General features: G+C 40.0%; 1 protein-coding gene across 1 annotated transcript in view; it reads right to left on the bottom strand.

The window, feature by feature from the left end:
- Positions 1-20,516, bottom strand: part of LOC119807102 (C-type lectin domain family 2 member H-like) — a 31,970-nt gene extending 11,454 nt beyond the window's left edge. The window contains exons 1-4 of the mRNA XM_038319251.2: positions 20,429-20,516; positions 17,493-17,618; positions 1,225-1,409; positions 558-664 (exon numbers count right to left, since the gene is read on the bottom strand). Of these exons, the coding sequence (XP_038175179.2) occupies positions 558-664; positions 1,225-1,409; positions 17,493-17,618; positions 20,429-20,516 (506 nt within the window). The remainder of the gene's footprint in view (positions 1-557; positions 665-1,224; positions 1,410-17,492; positions 17,619-20,428) is intronic.
- Positions 20,517-20,733: the final 217 nt, after the last annotated feature.

The following is a 20,733-nucleotide window of genomic DNA, read 5'->3' as shown; positions in this document are numbered from 1 at the left end:
ACTAGGATTGTCTTAGTGCTCTTTGATGATGAGACTTTAGAGGAGGCTCCCAATGTCCCTGGAGTCTCTGCTCCTGTGAACATGTGCATCTGTGCACACAGCTGTCTGACAAGTCCTACCCAGCAGTTCTGCAGTGGCTTCCTGGGGATTCAGAGCCCTCACTGCCCATCTGCAGTCATGTAAACAACCAACAAGGGTGTTTATCATCAAGGGAAGTTTTCAATTGGTATTGGAGCAGAAGCATCCACTCCAGACACCATCATCCTGTAAAAGATTTCAAAGGACATCACACTAAGTAAATACTTTTAAAATGATGGCTATTAAATGGGAACACACAGAAAAAAATTAAATTTGTAGGGATGTGGAACTTCTGGGGATTATCTATTGCATAAAATCACCCACCAACCTCTGAGACACTCCTTCAACCTAAGTGTTTATTTTTCTACCTTTCCAGTACAGTTGGCTTCACATGACTCAGGCTTTCCTCTCTTATTGTCACAACTCACACAATCACAACACACAAACACAGGAGAAGGAAAAGTGGTTTACAAACATACAAGTTGTTATATTCAGTGTTGTTTGTCCACATCCAAGGGTGCTCTGGTGACTCTCTGTGCAGGCCTACCCAGTGGTCAGAATCACAATTGTATCTCTTCAGGAAATTCTGTCATAAAACACAGAAAGCAAAAAAAAAAAATGTGTCTCTCTGTTTCAGATGACCCATGAGTCTTTGCCCTACAGTATCCTTCTGGTAAGGCAATAGGGTGTAACAGGGGGTCACCAACCTTAGAGCCATAATAGCCCTCAGTTCTCAATGGAATTTATAATTTCATTTATAATCCAAAGTATATGAATGTCTACCTATCCCACTGTGGATGGGAAAGTCCCTTGTTAAGCCTGTCCTCACTGTTATTAACAGTGATAGCCTTTAATATGCAATACTTGACAGTTTCAGTGAAGGTTTTATGACCACCAAGTATCTCAGTAGTTTGTATGCTTGACATTACAGGTTGATGATGAATACTACATGATCAACAGTCTCTGGAATGTCTCAGGGTTTCAGTCAGAAGCAATAACATCAGCAAATGGCACACATCAATGTGCTCCTATGTCACCCAGTGTCTAGGGTAGGATCCTTCCTCATGTTTCAGACTATGCTCAGTCTTTCAAGGAATTACACACTCAGCTTAACAAACAACAAACCAATTCCTGGTCCTTACTTACCAGCTCCTCCAGGCTGTCAAACAGAGCTAGATAGGCCTCTAGTGCCATGCAGGAGTTCTGGCTGGGTGCCCAGTTATTTGTGTCTTTGGAAAAATGAAAACATTGACTTCCAAATCCAATCCAGTCTGATGGGCAGGTGGGAGAGCAAGGTCCAGGGCACTCAGTGACCAGTTTTTCTTTTCTCACTGAAATGTAGACAGTTTAGGAAATATAATAAACATTTCAAAGTCTTCTGTCTTTGTTAGCTATCCAGATCTCAGTTGTGTGCTATGTGCTAGGCAGTAGCTTTCCTAACTGATCAATGAGGGACTCTTCCTAACAGGAAGGCCCTGAAGGTGCGTGGTTGATAGGCAGTTATGATTTACCAGACTAGCTTTAATATATATATATATAATTCAGTTTTAATAAAGGAAAGAAAAGGGAACTTATAAATCCAAGGTTCCAGTGAGGAGAGCAGGAAAACAAAGAGCAGGCGGGCCATAGGCCCACAAGATTTTATAAGTCAATATTAGCCTAAGGGGGACACGCCTTTAGCCGAAGGGGGACACACTTTACAAAACAAGGTGATTGGCTAGGCTTCCCCTTCATCTCCCCCTTTTGTCTAAATATGACAGAACCAAACCAAATACAACTATATTCAATAGGAACAAATAATAAATATAAAATTACAAACAACAAATAATATTAAGCAAGAAACATATAACAAAAGTTTTACTAAACATTCTATTTCAAGGAGTCTAAATAATGTAGAGGGTAACTACAATTATCTAATCTTCAACCCCATCAAAGATCTGAGAAGGGAAGTAATATTACTTAAGCAACCAGGGAGTACAAACGAGAAACTTCCAAAATGTGCAACAAATGACAGAGACAACTGACTACCTGGGAAGTCACCCAAAGTTTCGTTTTGCAATGTTGAGGCAACCAACTTTGGCTAAGGCCTAACACAACTGACATAACATTTTTCAAAGGCAAGGAACTTTTTGTAGAATTATCCTACCCTGTCTTGGCAAGATAAGACAATCCTGTTTTATCCACTTATGGATATTCTGTATCTTTGTCAGTAGTTGACGTATGGGCTTTTCTTTGCCCAAAGGCCAGTTCTGCCAAGAAGAAGACAAGCTCCCAGTGGAGTGCCTTTCGTGCTCAACATTCTCTCGGGAGTAGAGCAGTGTTGCCAGGAGTGATTGTGTCTCATAAGTACAAGACTCTAGGTTAGATTAAAGGCCATTTTCTACAGCTCTTCAAAGAGGTAAAAGATTATACTATCTATACTAAATATAATTTCTATGTATCTAAAAAACCTGAATATCCTAAATATAAATATGACAAACATATATGACTATTGATATATAATTCTTGATACCTATCTAACTTGGAGACTAAGAGAATAAACAACTGTGCAATAAATGAGAACAATATCTCCAAACGTAAACAATGTCATTACATAAATAATATCAGAGGTAGAAATGTACATTGCAATATAATAAATATCTCAATATAACAATTGTTTTAAACAGAGGTAGAAGCATACTCTCATACAATAGAGGTAGAAGCATATTCACATACAATGTTCAATATACAAGAATCAACACCAATGCAATTTTCTAAAAACAATAATTCACAAATACCAATCATCCCATCAAACCAGGTAATCCCCCCCTTTTTATAAACACCCCTGAGTCCATATAATACCTCCCCCATCCCCTCAACCCTATACCAACTACTAAATGATGTCCCTAAACCTGAGGGCAAACTCTGTTGGGAGAGGGGGCATCGTCCTCTAAGATTGCTTCCAGCTGACATGTGGGTGACGTTCTTCTCAGGGGGTCCAGTGAAAGCAAATGATGGTAAAATTCCCAGAATAACATTTGGTTGAGGAAATTGTAACTAGCCTCTGAGTGTTTTGAGGAGGTCCGGCCAGAGTGTTGTCAAAATTGTGCACCATTTGAAACTGTCTTGTGTAGTTGGTACCAAAAAACACGTATAATTTTAGCGCTATTAAAAACATGATGTCATAGTAATCAGATGAAATTGATGTTGTGGGGCCTCATCTTCATCCTGGAAACTTCAAAGATTACTGAAGGAAAATTTGTTGTTTGTTACAGGAAAGGTAAACATTATCTACAAAGACATATACAGACATATATATTCGATGGAAGGTATAATAAAGACAGACACAAATATGAGGGAAGGCAAAGAAAGTTTATCAAGTATCATCATCATCATCATCATCATCATCATTATTACTATTATTATTCTGTCCCATTTCATAGCTTCTGACCTGAGACAGAAACTCTGAGATATCTCTTATCAACAGGCTTGGAATTGAAGAGGGACTGAGCCATAGTCCAACTCCAAAACCAGCTCTATATACGTATAAATAAAAGCACAGTAATGTGTGTGTGTGTGTGTGTGTGTGTGTGTGTGTGTGTGTAAAAAAATGTTTTATACTTACTAAACCTATTCGGGTTCTGTGTTGGTCCATATTGAGTTGTAACTAGTGTCCATCCATCAGTATTTAAATATCCAGGGTCCCTTAAGTTCTTTGAAGATGAGTGGTTTCCTGTGGAGATAAGAAAAGAACCCTGCCCCCAACCTATATGCTTTTCATACCATCAGTATAATCATCATCCTTGTGAATGAATTATTTTTCTTTTCCAAGGGGCTTCTCTTCTTCAAACAGAACCTTTATTAATTTTGATGGTATACACAATTTTTCCTCTCCTGTGGAAACAAGAGCAAAACCCCTTCCCCAATGCAGCACATCTCCTGGCTTCCATTGCGAGGTCAGCACATCCTTGAAATAAACTGGTTGATTTAATTCAGCAGACTTTTCTATTATCCAATGTCTTTCTGCAGCCATTGTCCCCTTCTCATTAGCGTTGAGAAAATTCAAGGTTAATAAAGCACTATGTAACCTATTTCTAGGGGTATTTTCCACCCCTTTCTGTTTGTTTAACATATCCTTTATAGTTCTATTTGATCTTTCTATGACTGTTTGACCTGTAGGATTGTATGGTATACCTGTAACATGCTTAATATTGTAATAAGCAAAAAACTGTTTCATTTTCCTAGAGACATAAGCTGGACCATTATCCGTCTTTATTTGTGTAGGTATACCCATGATGGCCATAACTTCTAATAAATGAGTGATTACTGAATCAGCTTTTTCTGAGCTTAAAGCAGTTGCCCATTGAAAACCTGAATAAGTGTCAATGGTGTGGTGTACATATTTTAATTTGCCAAATTCTGCAAAGTGAAACACATCCATCTGCCAGATTTCATTCCTTTTAGTGCCCTTTGGATTAGCCCCTGCAGGCAGTGGTGTTTGGTTATAGAAAGAGCAAGTAGGGCATTTCTTTACAATCTCCTTAGCTTGTTGCCATGTAATAGAAAACTCTTTCTTCAAGCCTTTGCTATTGACATGATGTTTTTTTATGAAATTCAGAGGCCTGCAGCACACTACCAATCAACAATTGATCAATTTCTGTATTACCTTGTGCTAGAGGACCTGGCAGACCCGTATGGGATTGGATGTGTGTTATATACATAGGGTAAAGCCTGTTCCTGATCATGTCTTGTACCTGGATAAACAATGAGGTTAGTTCTGTATCATCAGGTATAAATTCAGCAGTTTCAATATGTAAGATAACTCTTTCTGCATATTGTGAGTCAGTAACTATATTAAGAGTTTCTTTAAAATCCCTTACCACCATAAGAATGGCATATAATTCTGCCTTCTGGACAGAATCATAAGGACTTTGTTCCACCTTACTCAAATCTTCTGATTTGTAACCTGCCTTCCCTGATTTATTAGCATCAATATAAAATGTACATGCTCCAGTTATCAGAGCATCACGGATGATTTGAGGAAGAATCCAAGAAGTTCTCTTTATAAAGTTAAGCCTCTTGCTTTTTGGATAGTTGTTATTGATTTCTCCCAAAAAATTAGCACAAGCTCTTTGCCATGGTTCGTTATCTTCCCACAACTTTTTTAGTTCATCAGCAGTGAAAGACACTATAATTTCTGCTGGGTCTATGCCTGCTAGTTGATGAAGTCTCAATTTGCCTTTTATAATTAATTCAGAGACTTTTTCCACATAAGTTTTTATTTTCTTACTTGGTTTATGTGGTAAAAAGATCCATTCTAAGATAATATCATCTCTTTGCATTAAAATTCCTGTAGGAGAAATTTTGGAAGGCAATATGATGAGAATACAACTGAGCTCTGGATTCACCCTGTCCACATGTGTCTCTTGTAATTTCTCCTCAATCATTCTCAGCTCCTTTTCTGCTTCAGCTGTTAATTCTCTGGGACTGTTTAAGTCTTTTTCACCATGCAAGGTTTTATTTAAATGAATTATCATATCAGGTGTTATCCCAACAGCTGGTCATAAGCTGGAAATGTCTCCTAACAACCTTTGAAAGTCATTGAGAGTCCGTAGCTAATCTCTCCTAATTTGTGCCTTTTGTGTCTTAATTTTTTGCAAACTTATTTTATAACCTAGACAATTAACAGAATCTCCTCTCTGAATTTTTCCAGGAGCAACCTGCAATCCCCATTTAGGTAAAAGTATTTTTACTTCTTTAAACAGTCTTTCTAAGGTATCCATGTTTGAATCAGATAACAGAATATCATCCATGTAATGATAAATTATAGACTTGGGAAATTGCTTGCATATTATTTGCAATGATTGATTTACAAAGTATTGGCACAGGGTGGGAGAGTTCAACATGTCCTGTGGGAGGACGGTCCAGTGGTATCTCCTTGTAAGTTGAGAGTTATTATAAGTAGGCACTGTGAAGGCAAACTTTTCTCTGTCTTTTTCTTGTAAAGGTATAGTGAAGAAACAATCCTTTAAATCAATAACTACGAGAGGCCATCCTTTTGGTAATAAAGAGGGCAGAGGAATTCCAGATTGCAGAGAGCACATAGGTTGAATAACCTTATTGATAGCCCTGAGATCTGTCACCATTCTCCATTTACCAGATTTTTTCTTAACAACAAATACAGGAGAATTCCAAGGGCTGGTAGATTCTTCTATATGTCGAGCATCTAATTGCTCTTGTACCAGCTGTTCTAAAGCCTGCAACTTTTCCTCAGCTAAAGGCCATTGCTTTGTCCATATTGGTTTCTCAGTCAACCATTTTAGAGGCAGGGCTGTTCGTATCTCTGAAGGGCCATCAATTGCTTTGCGTTCTTGTACAGCCCGAACGGGCGGTTTCCACCTTCTGTAATATCTTTTAATATTTTTCTCAGTAATATAGGCTCTAGAAGCAGCAGGAATGTTAATTTGGGTATTCCATTGCTGCAATAGGTCACGGCCCCATAAATTCACTGCAATATTGGCTACATATGGCCTTAATTTTCCTATTTGTCCTTCTGGCCCTATGCATTCAACCCATCTCGTGCTCTGCCTTACTTGAGATAGGGTTCCAATTCCCAGGAACTGAACATTTACGTCCTGATGAGGCCAATACGGATGCCAAGATTCTCGAGTAATGATACTTACATCCGCACCTGTGTCCAGTAGGCCAGTAATAAAAATGCCATTTACACACACTCTTAACTTTGGTCTTTGTTCATTTATAAAAGTCTGCCAAAATACACGTAACTCATCTTTCAGCCTGTTTTTGCTTTTAACAGCAGGCATGGGGCTTTCTAATTTTTCTGACGAGGCATGTTCTTTGCCGTAACTGGAAATGACTGGACCACATTCGCCATGGGGACCTGAGAGAAGCCCCCCATTGCGTTTCCCAATGGCAACGTGTTGCCTTGTCTATCTCTTGTTGACCTACACTCATTCATCCAGTGTCTGCCTTTTCCACATCTCCTACATATACCTGAAGGCTGAGTCCTTCTACGTCTGTTCTTTCTAGAATAGAATAGTTATTATTATTATTATCATTATTATTATTATTATTTCTGAAAATCCATTGTCTGCAATTCCTTTTAATATGTCCCATTTTGCCACAATTAAAACATTTGGTAACTTGATGCCTCCTTTTTGCATTAGAAATTGCTTCTTCATTCATTGTATGCAAGACCCGTTCATCCAAGGGTGCTGATCTCATCTTTCAAGGCCCCAGGATCCTTTTGTCCTCCACATTGGCATTCTCATAAGCCAAAGACTCAATTATTATACGTCTTGCTTCTGGGTCAGATATCCCTATTTGTAGAGCTTTAGTTAGTCTTTGTAAAAAAAATCACTAAAGGGTTCTCTCTGATCCTGTTTAACTCTGATATATGATTCCAGTCTCTGTCCTGGTCTTGAACCCTGTCCCAATCCTTTAAGGCTGCTGTAGTACATATGGATAAGGTGTGTTCATCATAATTAGCTTGTTCTAGAGGATCAGAGAAAAGTCCTTCACCTAGAATTTGATCTAGGGAAATCTCAATTCCCTTTGCTCTTTCCTGCTGTTCTAAAAGTCTAGCCTCTTGTCTGAACATGCATTTCCAATTTAATTGTGACCCACTCTCTAGAACAGCTGATACTAATTGTACCCAATCGTGGGGCGTTGCCTTATTGCTTATAGACCAAGTTTTGAGCATCTCTCTAACAAAGGACGAATGTAGCCCAAAGTTCATAATGGCTTGTTTAATTTCTTTGAGATCATTCATACGGACGGGTTCCCATGTATATTCCTTGATGACCTTAGGGTTTTTGGAACCAGTCACCTTTTCTGACGTTATTATTGGAAAGGCAGGTAGAACTTTATGGAAATTATCCCGGAGAGTTTTACTCATTGACGGAGTTAAATTTCGCCTTTCTACCGTTTGCTCCTGTTCATCATAGTCTATAATTTCCTCAATCTTTTCTAATCTGCTTACTATTGCCTTCTGTAAGGCCTGGATCTCCTGTCCAGAATTATGCTCCAAGGCCTTCATGGAGGATTCCAAAACATGAAGTTTGTCCAGTGGAGTTAGTATCTCATCCTTGGATAGAATTTTCATGGCATGAATTGTGCCTTCTTGTATTGACAATCTGTCAGCCAATCTGTCATATCCTTTAGACAAAGTCAAATTTTCACATTCAGCAGTTTTAATTCTCTCTGATAATGTTTCAGACAGGGACTGAAGTTTACGATCCAAATCAGCTGTTCTCTCCTCCGCAGCAATGAATCTCTCCTTAATATCAGACTGTACTTTTTCTAAATTTTGCTCATTTGACCGAGTCATATCAGACAAAGCCCTATTCCCTTCCTTGAGACCTTCAAACTCTTTCTTGGTGTCAGTCTGAATTGTTTTTGCAAATACCTCGACCAACTTAAAGTTGTCACTCAAAACAGTTGTGCCCTTTCTTAAGCATTCAACCTCTGTCCTAAGAATCCTGGTTTCATTCTGTAAGGACTTTATCATTTTTCTATTTTCAAACCATGTAAGGAAGAAACCAAATACGAGAAAAATTATAAGCCCTATAAATATCCAAGTTATGGGAATATCATATGTATCCTGCAATATTTCTACCATAGATTAATTAAATAGGCTGAAGAAGCTTTCAACGGTGATATGGTCAGACTTTTTTTTTAATCAAAAGAAATTTTAACTGTAATGACCATTTCCTGTCAGTTGGTGGCCAAAAAAATCATAACCGGAAAGGAAATTCTAAAAAATAGAAGCTCACAAACCATGCACTGTGTGGCTTATAGCTGGGCGGGGGGGGGGGGTGAGTGGGGGGAATCACCGCCTGGGGGGATAAGGTGGCCGCGGGAGCCTGCTCGGATTGAGTCATGTGCCCTGTGGTCCATTTGCTGGCAGAACTTGACATGCATTTGAGGGCCCATTTAATGGAGCTGTGTGATGTTTTAATCTGAGTCTATTATAATAAAATGATTATATACATGCGTATACATGGATGTAAATGTGTCATCTCTCTCCCTTCCTCCCACTCTTGCTCCATCGCCCCTCTCTGTGTATGTGTGTCTGTGTGTCTGTGTATCTGTGTGCATGTATAAGAAGGTCTGAATGCTGCAAGGATTCAGAGGGCATTTTAGAAGAACAATAGGTATTCTTCTTTTATAACGTTGCCTTTTCCTTACTTTAACAGGCAAGAATGAAAACACTCCTCTTTCAAATGTGACCTGATAGGACATATTAAATACCAGAAACGACTGCCCACACATTAGTGATGGGGAATTTTTGTAGCTGTTCTAAGTTCCGCTGATGTGGGAAGGTCTTCTGTTTTAATAAAGAAACTGCCTTGGCCAGCCCTTAGGTGGGTGGAGTAGACAGAACAGGAAAAAGGAAGTGAGGTAGATGGCTCAGACAATTGCCTCGCCTCTCCTCTCTGGGACAGACTGCCGTGCCTCTCCTCAGTGAGAGAGATGCAATGGAGCCAGCCGTTCAGACATGCTGAATCTTTCCCGGTAAGACACCATTCGTGGTCTTACAAAGATTATTAGATATGGGTTAGTCAAGATGTGAGTAAGAGGCTGAAAATAATGGGCCAGGCAGTATTTAAAAGAATACAGTTTCGGTGTAATTATTTCGGGTATAAAGCTAACCATGCAGGAGCCAGGCAGCCAGGAGCGGGCTGCGGGATCTGGCCCACAGCTCCTCACTACAGAATGGGTGTCGGGACGCAGCCCGCCGCAAATCACTACACTGTAACTTTACTACCATTGTGAACTGTAATATAAACATCCAATATTTCCAATGGTTCAGACATATGCTATGTGGAGTATCTATTCAAGGTAGAGAAGAAAGAGAGGAAAACTAAGCAGAGATTCACAAGGAAGCTGCTGTGGCTAAAAGGAAGTGAGAACTGTGAAGAGTAATATCATTGTGGAAGGTACAGGATACCCCACCGCTGTGACTCCTGGTTTCAGTTAATATCTTCAACCACATTCTGAAGATATTAAATAGAAAATTCCAGAACATGTGATTCCTAAGCTTTTAGCTATAGATTGTTCTGAATAATGTGATAAAAATCTTGAATAACCTTGCTGCCATAGCTAGAGAATCATTTTGACCACATCAATGAATAATACACACAAGTCTAGACAGGACAAACATTTGCCATCAAGTCTTGGTCAGTGTAGCCTAAACTATTACATAACTCAGAAAATAGTCAAATAAAAAGAAGGGACAGTCATTCTCACTGTCTGTTGCACTGAGGCCTTGCGGAATGTAGTGTTTACAGTGTTAGGAAGCTATAAAACATCTGCTCTAGAATTACTGAATGTCCACTTCCTTGAAGGCGTAAGTCACAAACAATCCCACACCAGTTTGAAATTATGATTAAAAGAAATTACAGATCACTGTCCCAGACAACAGCCCTCTGCCCAATCAGGAAGGGAGCCTAGTCACTGGAAGCGGAGCTGGAAGCCAGAGAGCGAGTAGAGGGAAGTGGCCACATTTTTAAAGAGAGACCACGCCCCAATGGGTTGGTATCTAAGCAGTTTTTAGCTGAAGGAGCATAAGGAGCTCCAGCAACACTTCCCAGAGATGCTGAGTCTGGCCTCCTTTGCACACCACAGCATCTTCTTGCTGGACCCTAAGTTCCCAGAGAATCTCTGACATGTTTTCTCTGGAGTTCTTAGCATGAGTCCTTCCATACAGTATCAGCTTATAAGCATCACTGACAATGTAAATGTGAACAGAATGCTCGGAATAAGTCACTTACCTGACAAAGCTGCAAGTGTAATCACAGCTGCAATGAGACCCATGTTCACTACATAGCAGCAGTACAGCTTTACAGGAGTCACCGCAGAGACCACTCTGAGACATTTTCCTTGGAGCTCTTTATCTCGAAATATAAATATGAGAACATCAATCTCAAGAATATTTTAGGGAAAATGGTAAATTTACCTCAACATCATCTGTAGATTTGATTGTATTCCTCTACTGCAAATGCCCTTCACTGATGAAGGACGTTTAAAAGAAATCCCACAGTAGCTCAGAATTGAGAATAATAGACAGTTATTTATTTAGGGGTAGACTCACAAATCAGAATCCTCTGTTAGTACAGAGAACAAAAACCCAATACTGCAACTGGACAAGAGAACAGAGGCAGGCTTTATATTGGCATAAATAGTCAAAGAGGCCATGCCTCTTGGGCTGGTAACTTAAGGGCCATTGGCTATAGAATTTCCTACAGCACTTCACAGAAGGTCTTGGTTCATAAATGATGTCCTTGTCTACAGAAGACTTGGATGAAGGGGAAACAGAATTTTTCCTATGTGATCCCAGCACTGGGGAGTCAGAGGCATGTAGATCTCTGTGACTTGGACGCCAGCATGGCCTACAAAGAGAATTCCAGGACAGCCAGGGCTATACAGAGAAACAATAAAACAAAAAACAAACAAACAAACAAGCAAAATCATCCAGTTGGCTTTAACAATCACATTTTGTTCATTTTTTCAAAACTCCAAAATAACAGAGTCTCAGATTGCAATTAGGAAACTGACAAAGGATTGAATGATTAGCTCAGGAGAGGAGACAGAAATGGGTCAAACAGATATAGATGCAGAGGTCCCAATGGTGAGCAGTTCCACTTCTCTTTGAAATAGGAAACGTCTTTGATATTCTCCAGGTCAGAGTTCAGAAGGGACTGAGTCTCTATTTCCTTTCTTCTAAGAGAGCTCCCTGCCTGGATGCTGTGCATGAGCCTGGAACTGACATTTAGCATGTCTGCTGAGCAGCTTTAAAAATGGACCCCTAGATATTCCTAGCAGAAACACACCGTATCAGTTCCTCAGGGTTAGCCCAAAATGTAAATAATTTTGGAGAATCTTGAGCAGGGAATGCTACAGTAGCCTTTGAGGCCATTGGAAATATCAGTGCTCCCCTGAAGTCTATTTCCTCCTCTCAGATGAACAGAATCTGCTTCTTTTCCTGGGTAGACATGACACACCATTGTGTCCTGTCATAAGAGTTAGTCCTGCTGGGCCTGTCAATCACATGGACAAGAGTCTACCCCTCAGCAAGGCCGACTCACCACAAGCCATGTAAAAGAGGTGGCAGAAAAAGTATTCTCTACTGAGATAATGTGCTTTTTCTTCCCGGGAACTCTACTCTGTGTGGTACTCTGTGGAGCTGCAGCTAATCTGTCCGTGAAGCTGGCTGGCTTTTTTGAGTTCTAAATCAGATCTGAGCATCTCCATGTTATGATTCACTAACTTTAGGTCCATCAAAGCTGCAGCTTTTCACTCTTTTTCTGATGAACTTCTTGCTAAATATTGGTCTCTCCGAAGACTCTGGGACAGTTTATACAGTGTCCTTTGGATTTTGGCTCCATAGAAACTTTTCAACCCTTTTTCTTTCCAGTTGTACATTAAACAAGGATATCCCTTGAATTCAGTGCATCAGGATTTCTACAATGGCTTTCTTTTTCAATATGGTAATACACAACTTTTCCTTAAAATGGTCCCCCCAAATCTCTTTGGATGTTTCACTTCTGAAAATTATTTATTTACTTGCACATGTGGCTTTTATTGTTTCCTTTCTTTAATTCTTCCTTTCTGAAACTAAACCCTAAATGTTTATTATAGAAAATATCACACATACCCTCTAACCCCAAAATTATCTTCCTTAGCTACCTTTTCTCATTAAAATATGGGCAAGAATGTGATTCTATTTGGAGAATGAAAATGGTTTCAGATATGGGACTATTTGACTAAGCTGTGAAAAAATCTACATTCCTCATGACCTTGAGTATTTTTTTTTGGTAATTATGAACACTGTTTTCCCGAAAGTCCATATCTTTCCTTAAAGCAAACAAAATTGAAAGTAAGGAAGAGAAATAAAGGAAGAAAATTAAAGAATGAAACATTTGGTTTCCAAATACAGAAGACAGTTTAACAGAAATTCCACAAGATTCTCCATTTACACAATTTTCCATGAATTAGAAATACCAGAAGATTTGCTTCAGTAGAGTGTTCAACCTCTGCTGTACCTCCCAGCTTTCCTTTGAAACACACTGGCTCTGCAAGCCCCAGGCCCCAGCTCACAAAGAAGTTTCTTAGCTGTGCACATTGAAACCTGTGCTGTTAGAGTTTCCTCCACTCTGAGACATAAGGAGCATGGTCTACAGCAACTTTCTTAACTCACCAGAGTTCAAATTACCAGACATAGTAGACTAGAAGGCTAAAGATACACACACACACACACACACACACACACACACACACACACACACACACACACAGGCACCTGGGCAGGTAGGCAAGCAACATACATGCATGCATGCATGCAGGCAGACAGACATGTATACACAATTGAGCATGCACACAAGCATACACATCAAAAACAAATAAAACAAAATCTAAGAATCCAACTGAACAAAAAGTATGCTTTAGGCTTTCATAAATTGATTCCTTGTTCATTTCTCTTGCTCAGAAATACTTGAGTATTATATACTCAGATAGAGTAACTCATATGCAAGAGGCCTCTAAGCATCTCTACTTCTCCAGAGACCCAGAATGACAGGCTACCAGACAGGAGGCTCTATTTCTCTGTGAGACCCTGGTGAAGCTCCTCTATCCTCTTTTATTTTCATTCTTGTCGCATCAAATACATACCAATTTCTCCTTCCTGTTGGAGATCTGCGCTAGTGGGTTCTGTCTCTAGCATACACATGGAAGCACTCTGAGCCACTGCAGCAGGCATCTTTGTGCAGAATCTCAGCTACAGCAAGACTGAAATTGAAATCAGAGTGGAAGAATCCCTGCTTTCATCTTGGGCAGTTCCAAACAAGCCCTTTGGTATCTCATTGTGTTCATCAGGTGGCTAGTTAACTCTTTCCCTCTAGCGGAACACCTACTAACACAGCACATGAAACTGCTTCTTGGAGAAACAGAAGTTGATTTTAGGAGACGGGATTAAGACATGGAATAAAGTGTATCGCAAACAAAATTATCAAAACGGTTAACTGTTGCATCATTCAACAAGGCAAAGTGCTTTCAGTTCTGGAAAGGGCTTATATATTTATTTTGAAAACAGGCTCTCACTGTGTAGCTGTGGCTGGTTTCAGACTCACTTGCTAAGTGACTCTCAGAAGGATACAACACTCATGTCACAGTGTGATAGAGCATAATAAAGAAATATGAGGAGACCGTCTTTGGGGGTCTAGTCGTCTCTCTCTGCCTCCAGTTCCTGGAGACTCTGCTGATTCTCATGGGACTCAGTTTTTCCTCCCTCAAGAAACAAAGCAGAGGAGGAAGATAGGGGGAGGACACCTCATCCTACAATACAGATTACAAAGGAGGTCCTTGCCCTGGTACAGGAACCCTGGCTGACTTGTTTGTGGACAGGGTACCTGAGACATTCTAGAAAAAGAAGCAGACCAGTTGAATCTCAGCCAGGACCTGCCCCTAACCACTCTTTACTCTGAGGGGGACCCAGAAGGTGGATGTACAACTTCCAAGTAATGCAATATCAAACATTTCTTTGAACCAAACCTCTACCCTACTATTTAAAATATCACCCACTAGCCCAGCCAGACTGCTTCTAAATAATAATCCAAAAGAGCATCTCCAAGATAGCAGCCAAGTTAGGGTTGTCAGACTCTACCGACCAGAAGGAGGATACTGCGAGTTATGCTTCCATGATATTTCAATGATGTGGATGGGTCTTCAGGCACAGAATCCAGTGAGGGGAGTTATAGGCCATGAGCTGCTCTGGCTCTGCCTTTGTCTCAGGCTGGCAGGAGCTTGTAACTCAGCTTGTCCAGGCAGGCACTGACAACATGGAAATGCTAGTGGTAAGGGTGAAAGACAGACTGAAGCACTTTCAACTCCTGCCTCAGCAAGGGCCTGGGTCTGGATGCTATGGCTCTTGTCCAGTGGCTGTGGCTTCTTCATCCCAAACTCCACTTAAGTCTTATGGTATCAGACTGAAGCAAGAAAAACTTTTGCTATATCCTGGCCTGACTTTAGGGTACAATGGAGATCAGCATTTTTTTTTTTTTTTTTTTTTTTTTTGGTTTTTCGAGACAGGGTTTCTCTGTGGCTTTGGAGCCTGTCCTGGAACTAGCTCTTGTAGACCAGGCTGGTCTCAAACTCACAGAGATCCGCCTGCCTCTGCCTCCCGAGTGCTGGGATTAAAGGTGTGCACCACCATCGCCCGACTGGAGATCAGTATTTAACATGAACTTCTAACCTGTGTTGTTCTGCTTCTGTAATCACAGGGCTTTCTGATTTCCTATTAACTAAAAACACTTGGTGACATAATTGTGCCATAACTCATTTAATGTTAATGTCCTGCCATGCTTGCCAACAGCTAACTCAGCTACCCAAGGAAAGTGCTGCATTTGTCTGTTTTGCCTTTATAAGACCCCTGCTCATTTATCCTGGGCCCACTGCAAAAAAGAAGTATCTCTGACCAAGGTGGAAAACAGATGGTTATAAACATAGATATTTAGAAGGTAGTCTGACATCACGGACATTTGCCAAAACTAGAAGAGTGGGTCTTCCTTAGGGCCTATGACCTTCATAGCTATGAGTTAAAACTCACTTCTAACACCAGGCATGAATTGCCTTCTGTGATGGAGGAGGCCTCAAATCTAATCAGAATCTAGTTGTTTATCCCGATAAACTTCATATCAGTATTGTACCAGTGGTCATCATATGGGGCTGGTTGGTGTTGCAGGTCAGGGCCATTGAAGGCTTCTCTCTCAGCAGCCTGCAAAGTGCTTTCCAGCATTATAAATTCTTACCAGCAGCTTGGAGGTTTTCTGGTCAACTCCAGACTGTTTTTGTGTTCTGAACCTATATGGTATGTTCACTAATAAGGTCTTGCAATATAGTAATGGTGGACAATCTATAAAAAATAATGGTAATAGCTTTTGTAATTTTGTGGATCACTGGGTTTTCCCATACAAGTATCTTGTAGGCTATCCCATATTTGAAACTTAGATATTGATTTAATAACCCAAGCATTGTCCACCCTTGTAGCATTCCTCAGTTCAATCTCCTTTAATAACTACCAGTTTTAAATTAGCTTACAAGTTACTGAGTTTCCATAAGGCTTTCTCATACATTCTTACTTTTGGTTAACACACATTATACTTTTTCTCTTTCCTAAGTTCTCACCCCCATCCTTGCTTGAAACAAACTAGATTTCAAACTCTTCCCTCCACATTCACACACATGTAACACAGTTCACACACACACACACATACTATATATATACCAACAAAAATCAAATTATGTCATAAGCATTTTATAAATCTGTGGTTCTTTAGTTTAACAAGTATTCTAAGTATTCTTTTCCTTTTGGGGAGCTGTGTAATGTTTTGCTGTTTCTTTGTATCAGCATAAGTTGATCTTTCTCTGTGATTTGTGAGTCTGAAAAACAGTCACTTGTCTTAGTCTTTCATAGGCCCTTCGTCTGAAGAAAATTTTCATCAGATTGAATTTACTGTGTTTCTCAAACCTGTTTTTTTCTCTCCCTGTGTACTGTTTGCCTTCTGGCTGTGCCTTCTCAGTGCTGGGAATAAAGACACCAAACCCTGAAAGGAAATAATTTCTATGCCACCAATCAATTAACGACTATTTTCTGAGCTATGTAATCGTTTAGGCTACACTGACCAAGACTTGATGACAAATGTTTGTCCTGTCTAGACTTGTGTGTATTATTCATTGATGTGGTCAAAATGATTCTCTAGCTATGGCAGCAAGGTTATTCAAGATTTTTATCACATTATTCAGAACAATCTATAGCTAAAAGCTTAGGAATCACATGTTCTGGAATTTTCTATTTAATATCTTCAGAATGTGGTTGAAGATACTAACCGAAACCAGGAGTCATGGGGGTGGGGTTTCCTGTACCTTCCCCAACGATATTACTCTTCACTGTTCTCACTTCTTTTTAGCCACAGCAGCTTCCTTGTGAATCTCTGCTTAGTTTTCCTCTCTTTCTCCTCTACCTTGAGTAGATACCCCACATAGCATGTGTCTGAACAATTGGAACTATTGGATGTTTACATTACAGTTCACAATGGTAGTAAAGTTACAGTTATAAAGTAACAATAAAAATAACTTCAAATTGGGGGTCACCACAAAATGAGTATTTATTTTAAAGGTTTGTAGTGATAGGAATGTTTAAAACCTCTGCTCTAGAATTACTAAATGTTCACTTCCCAGGGATGCTGAGCCTGGCCTCCTGTGCACACCACAGCCTGTGCTGTGCATCTTCCTGCTAGACCCAGAGAACACGAATTTCTGGCATGTTTTCTTTGGCATGAGTCCTTCCATACAGTATCAGCTTATAAGCATCACCGACAATGTAAATGTGAACAGAATGCTCGGAATAAGGCACTTACCTGACAAAGCTGCAAGTGTAATTATTACAGCTGCAGTGAGACCCATGTTCACTCCATAGCAGCAGTACAGCTTTACAGGAGTCACCGCGGAGACCACTCTGAGACATTTTCCTTGGAGCTCTTTATCTCGAAATATAAATATGAGGACATCAGTCTCAAGAATATTTTAGGGAAAATGGTAAATTTACCTCATAACCATCTGTAGATTTAACTTGTATTCCTCTACTGCAAATGCCCTTCACTTATGAAGGTCGCTTAAAAGAAATCCCACACTAGCTCATAATTGAAAATAATAGATGGTTATTTATTTAGCGGAAGACCCACAAATCAGAATTCTCTGCTAGAATATAGAACACAATCCTGCAGTTGGACAAGAGAGCAGAGGCAGGCTTTACATTGGCTTAAATAGTCAAAGAGGCTACACCGCAGTGGGCGGGTAACTTAAGGGCCATTGGCAGTAGGATTTTCTATAGCACTTCACAGAAGGTCTTGGTTCATAAATGATGTCCTTGTCTACAGAAGACTTGGATGAAGGGGAAACAGAATTTTTCCTATGTGATCCCAGCACTGGGGAGTCAGAAGCAGGTGGATCTCTGTGAGTTTGACACAAACATGGTCTACAAAGAGAATTCCAGGACAGCCAGGGCTACACAGAGAAACAATACAAACAAAAAACAAACAAACATCAAACAAACAAAAAACCCAGCTGACTTTAACCATCATATTTTGTTCATTTTTTCAAAACTCCAAAATAACAGAGTCTCAGTTTACACTTAGGAAACTGACAAAAGATTGAATGATTAGCTCAGGAGAGGAGACAGAAATGGGTCAAACAGATATAGATGCAGAGGTCCCAATGGTGAGCAGTTCCACTTCTCTTTGAAATAGGAAACGTCTTTGATATTCTCCAGGTCAGAGTTCAGAAGGGACTGAGTCTCTATTTCCTTTCTTCTAAGAGAACTCCCTGCCTGGATGCTGTGCATGAGCCTGGAACTGCCATTAAGCATGTCTGCTAAGCAGCTTTAGAAACAAACCCCTAGATCTTCCTAGCAGAAACACACCATAACAGTTCCTCAGGGTTAGCCCATAATGTAAATAATTTTGGAGAATCTTGAGCAGGGAATGATACAGTAGCCTTTGAGGCCATTGGAAATATCAGTGCTCCCCTGAAGTCTATTTCCTCCTCTCAGATGAACAGAATCTGCTTCTTTTCCTGGGTAGACATGACACACCATTGTGTCCTGTCATAAGAGTTAGTCCTGCTGGGCCTGTCAATCACATGGACAAGAGACCACCCCTCAGCAAGGCTGATTCACCAAAAGCCATGTAAAAGAGGTGGCAGAAAAAGTATTCTCTACTGAGATAATGTGCTTTTTCTTCCCGGGAACTCTACTCTGTGTGGTACTCTGTGGAGCTGCAGCTAATCTGTCCGTGAAGCTGGCTGGCTTTTCTGAGTTCTAAATCAGATCTGAGCGTCTCCATGTTATGATTCACTAACTTTAGGTCCATCAAAGCTGCAGCTTTTCACTCTTTTTCTGATGAACTTCTTGCTAAATATTGGTCTCTCCAAAGACTCTGGGACAGTTTATACAGTGTCCTTTGGATTTTGGCTCCATAGAAACTTTTCAACCCTTTTTCTTTCCAGTTGTACATTAAACAAGGATATCCCTTGAATTCAGTGCACCAGGATTTCTACAATGGCTTTCTTTTTCAATATGGTAATACGCAACTTTTCCTTAAAATGGTCCCCCCAAATCTCTTTGGATGTTTCACTTCTGAAAAGTATTTATTTACTTGCACATGTGGCTTTTATTGTTTCCTTTTTAAAATTCTTCTTCCTTTCTGAAACTAAACCCTAAGTGTTTACTATAGAAAATATCACACATACCCTCCAACCCCAACAATAATTATCTACCTTAGCTACCTTTTCTCATCAAAATATGGGCAAGAATGTGATTCTATTTGGGCAATGAAAATGGTTTCAGATATGGGACTATTTGACTAAGCTGAAAAACATATACATTCCTCATGACCTTGAGTATTTTTTTGTAATTACGAACACTGTTTTCCAGAAAGTCCATATCTTTCCTTAAAACAAACAAGTATGCAAACAAAATTTAAAGTAAGGAAGAGGAAATAAAGGAAGAAAATTAAAGAATGAAACATTTGGTTTTCAAATACAGAAGACAGTTTAACAGAAATTCCACAAGATTCTCCATTTACACAATTTTACATGAACCAGAAATATCAGAAGATTTGCTTCAGTAGGGGGTTCAACCTCTGCTGCATCTCCCAGCTTTCCTTTGAATCACACTGGTTCTGCAGACCACAGGCCCCAGCTCACAGAGAACTTCCTCAGCTGTGCACATTGAAACCTGTGCTGTTAGAGTTTCCTTCACTCTGAGACATAAGGAGCATGGTCTACAGCAACTTTTCTAAGTCACCAGAGTTCAAATTACCAGACAGAGTAGACTAGAAAGCTAAAGATAAGCACACACACACAGACACAGACACACACACACACAAACACACAAACACACACACACAGGCGCCTGGGCAGGTAGGCAGATACTCAGATATGCATACATGTGTGCATGCAGGCAGGCAGACAGACATGTATATACAATTGAGCATGCACACAGGCATACACATCAGAAACAAACAAAACAATCAAACAAAACCTTAGAATCCAACTGAACAAAAAGTATGCTTTAGGCTCTCATAAATTGATTCCTTGTTCATTTCTTTTGCTCAGAAATACTTGAGTATTATATACTCAGATAGAGTAACTCATATGCAAGAGGCCTCTAAGCATCTCTACTTCTCCAGAGACCCAGAATGACAGGCTACCAGACAGGAGGCTCTATTTCTCTGTGAGACCCTGGTGAAGCTCCTCTCTCTTTTTTATTTTGATTCTTATTGCATCAAATACATACCAATTTCTCCTTCCTGTTGGAGATCTGTGTTAGTGGGTTCTGTATCTAGCATGTTCATGGAAGCACTCTGAGCCACTGAAGCAGTCATCTCTGAGCTGAAGCTCAGCTACAGCAAGACTGAAGTTGAAATCAGAGTGGAAGAATCACTCCTTTCAATTTTGGGCAGTTCAAAACAAGCCCCTTGGTATCTAATTGTGTTCATCAGGTGGCTCGTTACCTCTTTCCCTTCAAGCAGAACACCTACTAACACAGCACATGAAACTGCTTCTTGGAGAAACAGAAGTTGATTTTAGGAGAGGGGATTA

The sequence above is a fragment of the Arvicola amphibius genome, chromosome 2, assembly GCF_903992535.2.
Source record: "Arvicola amphibius chromosome 2, mArvAmp1.2, whole genome shotgun sequence".
NCBI lineage: Eukaryota > Metazoa > Chordata > Mammalia > Rodentia > Cricetidae > Arvicola > Arvicola amphibius.
The sequence above is the reverse complement of the archived record's forward strand: the minus strand, read 5'-3'. Positions and strand labels throughout refer to the sequence as shown.